General features: G+C 38.6%; 1 protein-coding gene across 1 annotated transcript in view; it reads left to right on the top strand.

The window, feature by feature from the left end:
• The first annotated feature begins 2,546 nt into the window (after positions 1 to 2,546).
• The window catches only part of NDUFA12 (NADH dehydrogenase (ubiquinone) 1 alpha subcomplex, 12), a 22,820-nt gene continuing 11,032 nt past the window's right edge, over positions 2,547 to 14,334 (top strand). The window contains exons 1-3 of the mRNA XM_012664000.1: positions 2,547 to 2,661; positions 3,553 to 3,635; positions 6,998 to 7,085. Of these exons, the coding sequence (XP_012519454.1) occupies positions 2,576 to 2,661; positions 3,553 to 3,635; positions 6,998 to 7,085 (257 nt within the window). The 5' untranslated portion in view covers positions 2,547 to 2,575. The remainder of the gene's footprint in view (positions 2,662 to 3,552; positions 3,636 to 6,997; positions 7,086 to 14,334) is intronic.

Below are 14,334 nucleotides of genomic sequence, written 5' to 3' on the forward strand. Positions count from 1 at the left end.
GAGCTACCATGATGCCATTGCCCTCTAGCCTGGGCAACAGAGTGGGACCCTATGTCAAAAAACAAAAACAAAAATGAAATCCTACCATATATTACAGCATGGATTAAACTCATGGACATTATGCTAAGTGAAATAAGCCAGTCACAAAAAGACAAATGCTGCATTATTTCACTTACATGAAAGTATCTAAAGCAGTCAAACTCTTAGAAAGTAGAATGGTGGCTGCCAGGGGCTAAAGGAAGGAGGGAAATGAGTTGTTCAATGGGCACAGCGTTTTGCAAGTTCTAGAGATCTGTTTCACAATGTGTGTGTAATTAATACTACTGTACAGTTAAAAAATGGTTAAAATGGTAAGTTTTGTTTTGTGTTTTTTACCACAAAAAAACATGCTAGCGGCCGGGCGCGGTGGTTCACGCCTGTAATCCTAGCTCTCTGGGAGGCCGAGGCGGGTGGAGGTTTGAGCTCAGGAGTTCGAGACCAGCCTGAGCAAGAGCGAGACCCCGTCTCTACTAAAAATAGAAAGAAATTAATCGGACAACTAAAAACATATAGAAAAAACTAGCCGGGCATGGTGGCGCATGCCTGTAGTCCCAGCTACTCGGGAGGCTGAGGCAGTAGGATCACTTGAGCCCAGGAGTTTGAGGTTGCTATGAGCTAGGCTAACACCACGGCACTCACTCTAGCCCAGGCAACAGAGTGAGACTCTGTCTCAAAAAAAAAAAAGAAAAAAAACATGCTAGGAAACCAAATGGTTATTTTGAAAAGTGTTAAATAAGGGAGAGAATCAAGCACCTATCCTGCCTTTGTTATACGAACTGTATCTCAGGAACCAACTATGTGAGGGGAGCTTTCTCTTTACAGAAGAATAGTAGTTAAGGAATGAAGAATGAATGAAATTATTTAGGCAATGTTGTTCATCAATGGTGGTTAAAATTGCAAAGAGTGAATCAGGCAGACGCCATGTGCTTCCTGATGGAAAGATATCATCATCTGTGAAATATCTTAACAAAAATGAACCCAAATCTGGTCAAACATCTAGGTTTAAGAATTAATAAATATACAGGAAATAGAGGGGACAGAGCAACACCTACACTCAATAACCAAAATCTGAACAGTGGAAAACTATAGGAGAAACAGCCAGTTTCTTCAGCAAACAAATTGGAAGGCCAAGAAAACAAGGGGGCTATAGATTAGAAGAAATTTAGAAGATAGTTTACTAGTAAAACATATGGACCTTATTTGGACAAACTGTTAAAAAATACAAGACAACTGGGGAAATTTGAACTCTACTTGGTAGATATTTGATGATATTAAGGAATTATTGTTAACTTTTTGAGGTGAGATGGTAATGTGGTTATGTTTTTAGAACAGTTCTTATATATTAAAATATAAGTATGCATATATATCAAATATATTGAAATATATAATGGAACATATTACTCAATATATATTAATTATATTGAAATATTTCAGGTAGAATTTTTTAAAAATGGAAAATAAAAAAGTGCATGAAAGTCACATTTCAACATGAATTCAAATGTGACATGATTTTGAGCAATTGATAGAGTCTAAGAAAATTTGATCCTGATGTTTGCAAGTTTCTCTTTTGGCGTTGAAGATTTACTAACATAAAATTACCTTCTTTCTCAGGGTCCAGTCATATTACTTAGTTCTTTCAAGAAATAATATTGCATTTCAATTTCTAAAACTGTCTTATAGACTATTATGAAAGCTTGTAGTTACCAAACAGAATGTAAATCTTATAAATCTTGACATTTTAAAGTAATGATATGGTAGACCAGAGTCTGAAAGGGCAAAGGGTGAGAAGAGACGAAGGAGGTGATCCTGTCCTAAATTTCTCATCTCAAATTGGGGACCAGGTTTTAGGGCATATTGTTTAGATAGCTGCTAGGAAATTAGAAATAATATTTACTTAATCCCCTTATTATTTATAATTTTCAAATTTCATGCAAGTATTACTTTTCTAATAAATTTTATAAAATGTTTAAATTTTGAATTTTAACCTGGCAACTAAAACATCAAATCCTAGAAAGCAGATACTTAGTCTTATATTTTTTTATTGCTTCTCCCCACCCCCCAATCAACAACGCTAGTACATGTACTCAATATCATATTACTCAACATCAAATGTACAATATTTATATGTGGTCAATATCAATTCCTTAATGGTATCCTGTTTCTAAAAAATCTTGGCTCTGGGAAAGGTTCTCTGGAATAATCTGAGCCAATTATTTTTAGACGAGGAAACTGAAGTTCCCAAAGGAGGAACCCCAGTCTTGGGAAGCCTTGGCTAGGTGAGCGTTCTACCATGTGCATTCCTTCTAGATGCAGCATCTGAAAACTCTAAAAGTCGCTTCGGCAGGAAACCTACGGCGCCTACTTTGGAAGCCAGACCACAAGCACGCCCGAGAGCTCCAGCTCTGCGCACGCGCAGAGCCATCTCCGCGTCAGGGGCGCGGGAGTCTTCTGCGGCCGGGCTCCCTGCGGCTGAGAGGCGGCTTCCGCCCGGTGGGTTTTGCACGGCGCACCCGGGAGGCGGGACCTCTGGGACAAGATGGAGTTACTACAGGTTCTGAAGCGCGGGCTGCAGCAGGTCAGCGGTCACGGCGGCCTCCGCGGCTATCTACGAGTTTTGTTCAGGTAGGCGGCCAGCGCCATGCTGTTGGCCTGTGGGGTTAGACTTGCGCTGGCTGATTTCTTGGAAAGGGGCCCCAGCTTGCATCACCTTGGAGAATCCACAGCTCTTGTCAAGGACAACTGGCCCAGTCTTTCCCTCGCAACCCCGGGGCCGAAGCCTCTGTCCGGGATTTCCCCAAGACAGGACCGAAGCCGAGAGACAGAGCTGTGACACGGAGGTTAGGGCATCTGGGCTGCATCGCTACCCCGCGCCCTAGAGAGTAATGATCATTACAAAACATTAACTCGGTGACCTTGGGAAAGTTTTATTCCCTGCACTGACCTTTAGTTCCCTCTGTATAGTAAGGCATTGAAGGAGGTCATCATAACATAATGGTCCCTACTAGTCCTGACATTCGTTGACCCCAGGAGCAGTATCGTCCGCGGAAACCGAGATGGAGACCTAGAACAGAATGTTCTAGGAAACATTGTATCATTTTAAGAAGATGAAATACTTTAGCTTCCTGATTGCCTGAAGGTTTTGCTAACTTCAGTGCCTCATGGCTGAGGAATAGTAGATAAAAGTAGTCCTATAATTTGAAGATACCGCATTTATATTTTCAGTGTAGCTTAGGCACATCAGTTGCTTAAATTTGTCTTTTGTCATTTTGTTTGCATAATACTGGAGGCAGCATGAACAAGGATTCTGGAGCTTTTAACCTAAAAGGTGATTCTTCAACATTGGGTAGTGAGAGCCTGGAGATGAAGGCTGAAAGTGTACAACCTGTGACCATCCCCAGCACCTCTTCATTTTTCGAGTTGATGCAGCAGCCTTTGTATCTGGAAGTTGGTATTCTCACTTTGTGTTTTGAACAAATTATTCTAAAATGTCTGTTTTCTTCTGGGCATTCACAGGGCAAATGATGTGAGGGTTGGTACATTAGTAGGGGAAGACAAATATGGAAACAAATACTATGAAGACAACAAGCAATTTTTTGGTGAGTGTGGTATTTTTTGGTGTGAATAATGGGATTGGGATTTGAGTTGAGTCTGTTTTCCATGTTACACAAAGAATTTCTACAAAGCACTTGAAAGAATGAAAAACTCAGTAGAAAAATAAAAGGTAATTGACAGAAAAAGGTAACTAAATAGCCAAAAAAGGCATGGAAAAAAACGCATCCTCACTTATAATTAGAGAAATGCAACTTAAAAAACAGTGTTATCTTTTTTTCACCTATCAAATTTTGAAATAGTCTTCAATCTGATAAATCCCAGTGTGGGGAAAGGCATAGGAATATATAGGTTAATGCAGTCTTTTTGGAAGACTTTTTGGTAATTGTCAAAATTTACATTGCACATATCCTTTGTCTCAGCACTTTCACTCTAAGAATTCATTTTACAAATGTTCTTGCAAAACAAAGATACCCATCACAACATTGTTTTAGTGGTAAATTCTAAAAGCAACGTTAACATGCATAAGTTGGATAATGATGAGTTACACATTTTTTAGACTAGTGCGTTGCTGTTATGAATTAGATAAACCTACAAATTTAATAGACATGTCAAAGATGTGTGTGTAACATAGAAAACTCCAGTTGCAGAACAATGTTTGATATGCTCAAAGGGAGAAAAGGTATGCTTTTTGTGTGCATATTAAATCTTGGAAGGAAACATAAGAAACAGAAGTAGAATGAGATGGTAAGGGTTCAGCATTCTGTCCCTTCACTTTATAACTTTGTGACCTGGTTAGCTTAACTTCTCTAAGCCTCAGTTTTCTCATCTGTAAAGTAGAATAATAATAATATGTGCCTCATAAAGTTGTATTAAAAAATAGATGGAAAGTGACTGTGAGTAGCTTATCCCAATGTAGGGTTTCTCAACTTCACTATTAACACTGTGGGCCAGATAATTCCTTGCTGTAAGGGGCTGTCCTGTGCATTGTAAAATGGTCAGCAGTGTCCCTGGCATCTGTGTGTTAGATTCCAGTAGGGCCTTCTCTCTGCAGTTGTGACAACCAAAATGTCTCCAGACATTGCAAAATTGCCCCCTGTTGAGAACTACTGGTCTAATGCTTGGCACATAATAAGTGCTCAATAAATATTAGCACTATTACTGGCATTATTATTGGTATAGGTTGAGTATACCTTATCTGAAATGCTTGGGACCAGATGTGTTTTGGATTTTGCTTTGTTTTCACATTTTGGAATATTTACATTATATTTTCTGGTTGAGCATCCCTCATACAAAATCCAAAATGTTCCAATGAGTATTTATTTCTTTTGAGCATCATGTCGGCACTCAAAAAGTTTTGGATTTTGGAGCATTTCAGATTTTGGATTTTCAGATTAGGGATACTCAACCTGTACCTTCTTGAATTGTTAAATTTTTTTTCCCATGTGTATTTGTTCCTTGTAATAAATAATAAAAAAATTTCTCTTGATTGAGATGAAAAGTATCAAAGAGGAAAAAACAATTAGTCTTCATCCAGGGGAACAATCTATAATGTGAAATAAAACTAGCCTAGCATTTATTGTGTGCTTATCATGTGCTAGGTGCTGTGCTAAACAAATAATATACATTACCTTATTTAATCTTCAACATCTCCTTGAGGTAGATACTTTATTCCTCCCTCCCCCCATTTTACAGATGACAAAACTAAGTCATTGAGCAGTTAGGAATATTTCTTGGGAATATGTTAACTGTGTGTGGTTGCATTGGAAGCACGTTCGTCTACAAGATGTAAACAACATCTTATGTACTTCATAACCATAATATTTTTAATATACAGATTATAGAATTTTAGACCTGGAATAGATTTTAAGAGATTATCTAAAAACTATTGTTTTATAGATGAAGAAACTGGGGCCCAAGAAATTGTCTTAACCAGAGGGACTTAGTGAAATAACACAAGTAGTTAGTGGCAGAGCCACCTGAGGCAATATTCTTTCTACTCATCATTTTGTTATAAACTGTAACACTAAAATCCTTTCTTTTCTCCCTTTCTTCTTTCTTCTTTCCTCACACTGGAAATAACTTTATTTTTGCTAATTTAAAAAATTAAATGTGCTGTTGTAAAACATTAAAATTTAGCATATGAGGTGAAAATTAAAACCTTCTCCTCTTGTAATTTTACAACTCTTTTAATAGTTTAGCCTGTATATATACTTAAGATTCTTTAATGAATATGTAAACCTATATGTACATTTGACCCTTGAACAACATGGGTTTGAAATGGATGGGTCCACTTATATGAGGATTTTTTCCGACCAAATATGGATCAAAAATACAGTATTCCCAGATGTGAAACACACATATGTGGAAAGCTGACTCTTCCTATAGGCAGGTTCCACAGAGCTGACTGTGGCACTTGAATATGTGTGGTTATTACTATAGTTGGAGGGGCAGAGTCCTGAAACCAGTCTCTCAAGTATACTGAGATATGACTGTACTTTTCTTTTTAATTCATGGGATTATGTTATGCATGTTCGTACTTTTTTTTTATTTTTTGAGGCAGGGCCTTGTTTTGTGGCCCAGGCTAGAGTACAGTGGCATCGTCAGAGTTCACTACAACCTCAAACTTTTGGGCTCAAGTGATTCTCCTGCCACAGCCTCCTGGGTAGCTGAGACTATAGCACACGCCACCACGCCTGGCTAATTTTTCTATTTTTTGTAGAGATGGGGTCTCACTGTATTGCCCAGCTGGTCTCGATCTCCTGATGTCAAGTGATTCTCCTGCCTTGACCTCCTAAAATGCTAGGATTACAGGTGTGAGCCACCGTGCACCACCTGTTATACATGTTAGTAAACTGAAATGTCTTTACTTTAAAAATATGGGTCATTTTTCCATAATTAGTAAGTTAGATGTATCTATAGCATTCTTTTTTTGCTTGGATATCTGGTGTGTTTTTTAATTAAAAAAAAATTTCACAGCATTCTTTTTGATAACAACACAATATTCCACTGATGGAAGAACCATTATTTTTTCAAACATTTCACTATTAATAGACATTTAGGTTGCTTTTGGCTTTTTGATATTAAAAATAATGCTGCAGGAAACTTATAACTACATTTTCATTTGTTTAAATATTCTAAGGATAAATTCCTGGAAATGGAATTGCCAACTCCTGCATGTGAACATTTAACATTTTGAGAGATATATATACATCCACACACTTACTGGAGCTTGCCTTCACTAATGCACCCAGAGTGTTATTCCTCTAAAATTTCTCTTATGTAACAGCATATAAAAGTCTTTTATTAATATAAAGGTTATCTTCTTTGATATTAAGCATTTATACTTTTTTAAAAAAGGTTTTCTTTATTTCTTCACATCTTTCTAAATGTTGATCTTTCCACCCAGGCCGTCACCGGTGGGTTATATATACTACTGAAATGAATGGCAAAAACACATTCTGGGACGTGGATGGAAGCATGGTGCCTCCCGAATGGTAAGCCAAGTTAAGATTTTATTTTATTTGACTTGGCAATATTTGCTTTATTACACAAATATTTAGTGGATATCTATTTATGAGACGGGTATTTTTCTCCAAGCATCTGTCCCAGTTACAATGGCTGCACAATAAGTTACCCTAAAACTTAGTGGCTTAAAACAATTATTTATCTCACATAGTTTGTCTGGGTCAGGAGTTCAGACAAGACAAACCAGGATGGCTTATTTTTGCTCCTGGACATTTGGGGCCTCAGCTGGAAGACTCAAAGGCTGGACACAGGAATCATCTGAAGACTTGTTCACTTAGTATCTGGCAGTTAATGCTGGCTTTCAGCTGAGGGCACAGCTGGGGCTGTGGGCTGGAACACTTTAATGTTGCCTGGGCTTCCTCAGGCAAGTGCCTTGAGAGAGAGAGAGCCAGGTGGAAGCCATATTGCCTTATCTGACTTAGTCTTGGAAATCATCCAGTATCACTTCCATACTCCATTGGTTGAGGCAATTAGAAAGCACTGCCCAAGTTGAACATGAGAAAACATAGACCCTATCTCTTGATGGAGGTGTGTCAACACATTATATATTGGGATATGTAATGTGGCTGTCTTTAGGAAAAAATAGTATGCCACAGTATCACCTGTCTGAGTACAGGAAAAGGTAAAAGGAACTTTGGTTCTCATCTTATCTGGTAGTTTGACTTTAAGCAGGTTCCTTAATTTCTTTAGGGCTTACTTTCCTCGTCTGTAAAAGGAAAGCCCTAACATTTCTTAGGTCTCTAAAAACTCTATAATATGAATATTTAAAAATGAAATTCTAAATGCTCTTACTTGAATTACCAAATTTTATATGAAATATTTCAAACCAAATATCTTATATCTGTTTCATAGACTGCTGAAATAATACCATGTGGTTGATATATAGATAAACTCTGGAGATCCTTTCAGTTGGTTTAGAAAATTTCACCAAAAAACTGGAAATAAGTTTATCAAGTTGGCTGTGGTATTTTATTTTAGTTGAACTTGATCATCGGAAATAGTTTGGGGCTCTGTTGAGCAGAAACTGGGATAATGCCAGCACATTCTCTTTCGTTCTAAAGACTTACTAGGAAACCCACATATGTGATCTAAGTGAGTGAAGTGAGGAGAGTGCAGATATGAGACAATGGGAAGTGGTGGGGACTACAGGGAACGGAAAGTACAGACTCCATCAAAGGGGCCAGCAGCCTATTTCACTCTCCCCAGTTCTATCAGGCGAGAATTCCGCCAAGAGTCTATAGATAGGATTTTCAAAAGAAGGTGGAAATCTGTATTTTTTTGTGAGAGTTCCTGTTTTTCAGTGTTAATTTTTAAAAATATTTGACAATTTAAATACAGCATTATCCAATAGAACTTTCCACAATGATGGAAGTGTTCTATATCTGTGTTATCCAATAGGGTAGCCACTTGCCAGATGTGGCCCAGAGCACTTGAAAATGTGGATAATGCAACTGAAGAAATGGATTTTTAAAAAATTATTTAAATTAAATAGAATACTCGATTGGACAATTTTCAAAAAATACTGTGGTGAGCTAAGCAAAACATATCTGTACTGTACATATTTTGCTTAGCTACAACCAGTTTTCAACCTCTGGTCTACTACTTGGATTATTGAGAGCGTTGACCATGTCACTGATGTGGTTTGCAGACCATAATAATGGATGATGTTTTTATAGAAAACTCATTGTTGCTTAACGTGAGAAAGCAGCACTGATTGGGGACTTTCTTGTGCTACATTTGGGGCTTGATTTTGTGCTCTTTTTAATGAGAAATAATAATCTGTGATTCTGTTAAGTTCTGAAGAGCTGTGATTTTTGGTTTAGAGCTATCAACCTTTTCCAATAAGGCATTTTGTGTATTAGGAGGACTGAGTGTTTGTGTCCAAGGTCTCAGTGGAATGTAGGCTTTAGGAGCTGAGGTGCCCTAGTTTTTGTCTGATTGTTTCTTGGGTGGAGTTGGTACTGGGAGCATATGGAAGGCACGTGGGCTATCTTGTTCAGATTGATGTCTGTCTCCTTCAAAAAACTCACCTAACTTTGGTGCTCAGGGTCCACATTTTGGGAGATGAGGGATGAGGGGGGCTGATTTAAATTATGTGAGATGAAACATGTTTAAAAATTATAAAATACTAAAAACCTGAAACGATAAAAGTACTATTCATCCAAGCAAATATTTTTATATGATGTGAGATCACAGTGGAAAAGAAGCTGAGAGCTGTAGAAGATAAGATCACTCCAGCGGGAGCCTGAGGGCAGTTGAGGATACAAAACTGAATTTCTTTGTAGAGAGGAGCCTCCTAAGGGCTGAGTACCTTTGATGACCCTTGTTTGTGTGGGAAGCTTAAAGGCTTGTGATGAATCTTTAGAGGGAGAAGTGATATTGGGTAAGCTCAACTGTTTGTCTCTCAAACCCCCCTGTCCTGAATGTAGTACATTGTAGAATTCTAAATTGTGGCTTCTTACCTTTGATCCATGAATAAACTTATAATTGGGTTGATTTATCTTTAATTACAGAGCTTTGTATTATTGTGTATATATAGAGTAGTGAATAACAAATACAACTTACCATCTTTATTCATTCAAATAACTATTTAGTACCTACCAGGTGCCAAGAACTATTGTAGGCACTGGGGATACAACAGTGAATAAAACCAGTCCTTGCTTTCGTAGGGGAGGCAGAAAAACGTATATGTTACGTATTTGAGGTAGCATAAACTCAAGGAAGATAATAGGAATTGGTAAGGGGGTAGAGAGCAATGGGAAGGTCAGGTGGCTGCTTTATACAGGAATTAGGGAAGGCTTCTTGGAGGAAGTGACATCTGAGGAAAGACCTAGAAGAGGGAGAAAGAGTTCCAGGCAGAGGGAACCACAGGTGCAAAAGCCTGTATGTTTGAGATGTCTTGCTTGATCTGTTCAAAGAATAGCAATATGGCCAATTTGGCTGGAATGGAATGAGTGAGGGGAAGATGTTAAGAAATGAGGTAGGAGAAATAGCTAGGGCCCAGATCTTATAGATCTTGTAAGCCATGGTAAACATTTTGGCTTTTTTCCTAAATTTCTTTGGAAGTTACTGGAAGGTAAGGTAGGATGTAATCTGATTTACAGTTTTTTTAACATTTGGAGCCATCCTGAACTTTCAGAATCATTACAAGTATTTGAATGATTTCAAAGTAGTTGCCAAAATGTTGCCCCATCACTTCTGAATACTTCAGTGTGTAATTCCTACAAACAAGGACATTTTCCTGTATAACCACAATATAACCATTGATATCAGAAATTAGCAATGATACATCATGTAGGGGAGGCAAAATTTTACCTCTAACTTCTTAGGGCCTTTTAACTTGACCTGAGAATTAAATTGATATAAGGCATCAACAGGAGAAACGTGTACACATTTATTTAATACAAGTTTTACATTTCCTCATAAGGAAATGAAGACCCAAAGACACAGTTAGTGTTGAACATTTATATACTGAATTGGACAAAGAGTAGAATGTTGTGAAAAGGGACTTGGGCTAGGGTAGTTAATTGGGTAGGGAAGTGACTAAAAAGGTAAGGATTGGTTTAAGAAGTTTGTACAGATTTCCCTTGACCTCAACTTCCTATCTTTGATGAAGAATGATACTTTCCTTCTGATATAGGGAGGACATCTTTTATGTGGGAATTTTACCTCCTCCTTTTAAGAATAAGAAGGAAACTCAGGAGTATTTCTTGTGCCTGCTGTTTTTCAAGTGCCTTTAACTCAAAATAGTCAATATGCCAGACCAGCATATTTTGGAGCGGCATGGTCTGAACTCCTTAGCCACTACTGTCTAATCTTCAGATCTCATTCATATTTTATCAGTTGTCCTAACCTTGTCTTTTATAGCAAGAAGATCTAAACACACATTTAGTATAGATCTCAAGTCTCTTTGGTCTCCTTCACACTGGATTGGTTCTTCAGCTTTTCCTTGATTTTCACGACCTTGAAACTTTTGAAAATTATAGGATGGTTATGTTGTAGAATGGCCTTCAATGTGGGTTTCTTGAATGTTTCCTCATGACTACGTTCAAGCTGTGCATCTTTTATAGGAATGTCACAGAAGCAATGCCGTGTTTTTCTTGTTGCATTTAATCAGTGGATTATAATGCATTACTATAAATGGTTCTTTTCTTTTTCAAATTGAGCTCAGTTTGACTACTTAGAACCCATTCAGGCTGTATTTGGGGGGGATTTGAGTGTTTTTTTTTCATTTCTAAAAAAAATTTATTTTTAATTCACAAATAATAATTATATATATTTATGGGGTACGATGTGATTTTTTTTTTTTTTTTGGAGACAGGGTCTCACTCTGTCACCTTGGCTAGAGTGCAGTGGCATCATCATAGCTCACTGCAACCTCAAACTCCTAGGCTCAACCGATCCTCCTGCTTCAGCCTCCCATGTAGCTGGGACTACAGGCTCAAGCCACCATGCCTGGTTGATTTTTCTATTTTTTGTAGAGACAGGATCTTGCTCTTGCTCAGGGTGATCTCGAACTCCTGGCTTCAAGCAATCCTCCCTCCTCAGCCTCCCAAAGTGCTAAGATAACAGGTGTGAGCCACCACACCCAGCCCAATGTGATGTTTTGATACATTTTTACATTGTGGAGAGATTAAATCAAGCTAATTAAGAAATCCTCACATGCTCACCTCACATACTTTTGTGATGAAAACATTTAAAATCTACTCTTTCAGCAATTTTGAAATATATAATGCATTGTAATCTTTTTTTTTTTTTTTTTTTTGAGACAAGAGTCTCACTCTGTTGCCTGGGCTACAGTGCCATAGCGTCAGCCTAGCTCACAGCAACCTCAAACTCCTGGGCTCAAACAATCCTCCTGCCTCAGCCTCAGTAGCTGGGACTATAGGCATGTTTCACCACGCCTAGCTAATTTTTTCTGTTTTTAGTAGAGCACTCATTCTTGCTCAGGCTGGTCTTGAACTCCTGGCCTCAAGCAATCCTCCTCCCTCAGCCTTCCAAAGTACTGGGATTATAGGCTTGAGCTACCACACCCAGCCTGATTTACATTTTCAAAGCATCTCTGTGGTTGCCCTGAAGAATAGAGGAAGGAGGCAAGGCCAGCAGGCTAATCAGTTAGGAAGCCCAGGCAGGAGATGATGGAGGCTGGACTAGGATGCTAGTGATGCAGGTTGAAATTTGGGATTGTATTAGTAATCCATTACTGTGTAACAAGTTATCCCAAACTGAGCTTAAGACAATAAACATTATCTCACAGTTTCTGTGGATCAGCAATTTGAGTGCGGTTTAGGTAGGTATCTCTGGCTCAGGGTCTCTCTCAAGGCTGCAGCCAAGATGTTGTCTGGGGCTGCTGTCATCTCAAGGCTTGACTTGGGAAGGATCCACGGTCAAACTCACCCACATGGCTAAAGGCAGACCTCAGAAGATTTGCTTCTAAGCTCACTCACGTGGGCTTCTGCACAGGGCCACCCCATGACATTTCAACTGGTTTCCCAGAGCAAGCAATCTGAGAAAGAGTGAAAGAGAACACCCAAGGTGGAAGCCATCGCCTTTTTAAAACCTAATCCCATACTTCTGTTGTCTATTTATTAGAAGGAAGTCAATCAGTCCAGCCATGCTTAATTAAGGAAAGGGTATTTCGCAAGGGTGTGTCTACCAGGAAGAGGTGATCACTGGAAGCCATCTGATTACCACTGGGATCTATTTTCAAGTAAAATGGAGTCAACAGGATTTGTTGATTGATTGGATTTTGAGAGACAAAGGAGTCAAGGATGACATCAAAGACCTTTGGCCTGAACTGCTGGTGGTACAGTTTCTGAGACAAGGAAGACAAAGTGGAATGGGGAAGCAGATTGGAAGGGGTTGTCAAGAGTTCTACTTTGTCCGTGTTAAGTATGAGATGCTTGAATGACAGCCACGTGGGGAAGGTGAGTAGACAGTTGAAAATGCTTGTCTAAAGGTTAGGATAGAGACGGTGCTAGAGACAGGAGTTCAGTGTGATTTTACCTAATATAGTGTACAATTTAATTTCACATATTAAGGGTTAAGAGAACATGACCTTCAGTTATATGACTAGCTCTCTTGCCCTGGAAACCAGATAAGATCATATCAACTGTATTGCTAGATAAAATCGACCTCCGATTGGTAAATTGCATTGGGATTGAGAGGAATTATAAATGCTTGATGAGTTAGCTATGTTTGGGCTTCCCTGAGTGCTGCTCCTCTTAGAACTGGCACGACCTTGTGGGAATGGTAATCCTGAAGCAATGCCTATGACATTGTTATTAGAGATCTGGCTTTTGTGGAGCATGAAGCTTTTAAGTCAGGGCAGCTTCTGCACCTACCAATATGTGGCTCTCATCTCCCTTGAGCCTGTGCTGTGTCGTCTAGGGAGTTAAAGAAAATAGCTTCTGGACGGCTGGGTGAGTTGTCACCTGCATGAACAACTACAAAGACTCCCAGTGAGAGGAACATGTGATGCTGCCCAGCTGGAAAGCTGTGATCCCCATCCACTGTCCTTCTGAGTCCTCAAGTGCCAAGTGTGGCCTGTGGTAGTTTCATGAGTCTGTTCAGTAGCTGCATAATCTCACCTAGGGACAGATTTCCCTTCAGAGGCATTCGTGTTTTTGATAGAATCAGGGAATATCTTTAGTCAACTTCTATGTTTCACTTATGTTCCCTAATCTTACGGGAAACAAATCTTATGGGGAAATGAATTATCTTATCTATGTTGTCTCAAGGCCTTCTTCACTTCTTTAATCTGCCAGCAGCTAGTAAGGCTGCAAGGTCCACCAGTAGATAAACAAAAGACATACATGGTGGTGTAAATGTTTTGGATGGGCAGTAGAGCTACACATGGCCTGAAAATCAGAAACTGATAGCCTAATACCTAACAGCATTCTGCTTACAAATGTTCATTCAACATCAAGCACCTCTCTATATGTCAGGCACTGATAGTTTTATACATTCACAGTAGTGAGTGAAATATGCACATAGTCCCAGTGCTGGGGGAGTTTATAGTAACTTAATGAATACCACCTGGAAGACTAATACTGTACTATAATTTGGTGTCTGTTATTTTTGTTACTGTACTTTCATTTTCCTAAGTTTTACACTCTTGTAGGATCAGCAATGAAATTTTAATTTCTTCTTCAGGATTTATATTAGTTTAATTTTATTGAATAGAACACTCTGAAATTATTTTAGTAGATAACAAAT

The sequence above is a fragment of the Propithecus coquereli genome, unplaced genomic scaffold (genome assembly GCF_000956105.1).
Source record: "Propithecus coquereli isolate 6110/MARCELLA unplaced genomic scaffold, Pcoq_1.0 Scaffold85, whole genome shotgun sequence".
Lineage (NCBI taxonomy): Eukaryota > Metazoa > Chordata > Mammalia > Primates > Indriidae > Propithecus > Propithecus coquereli.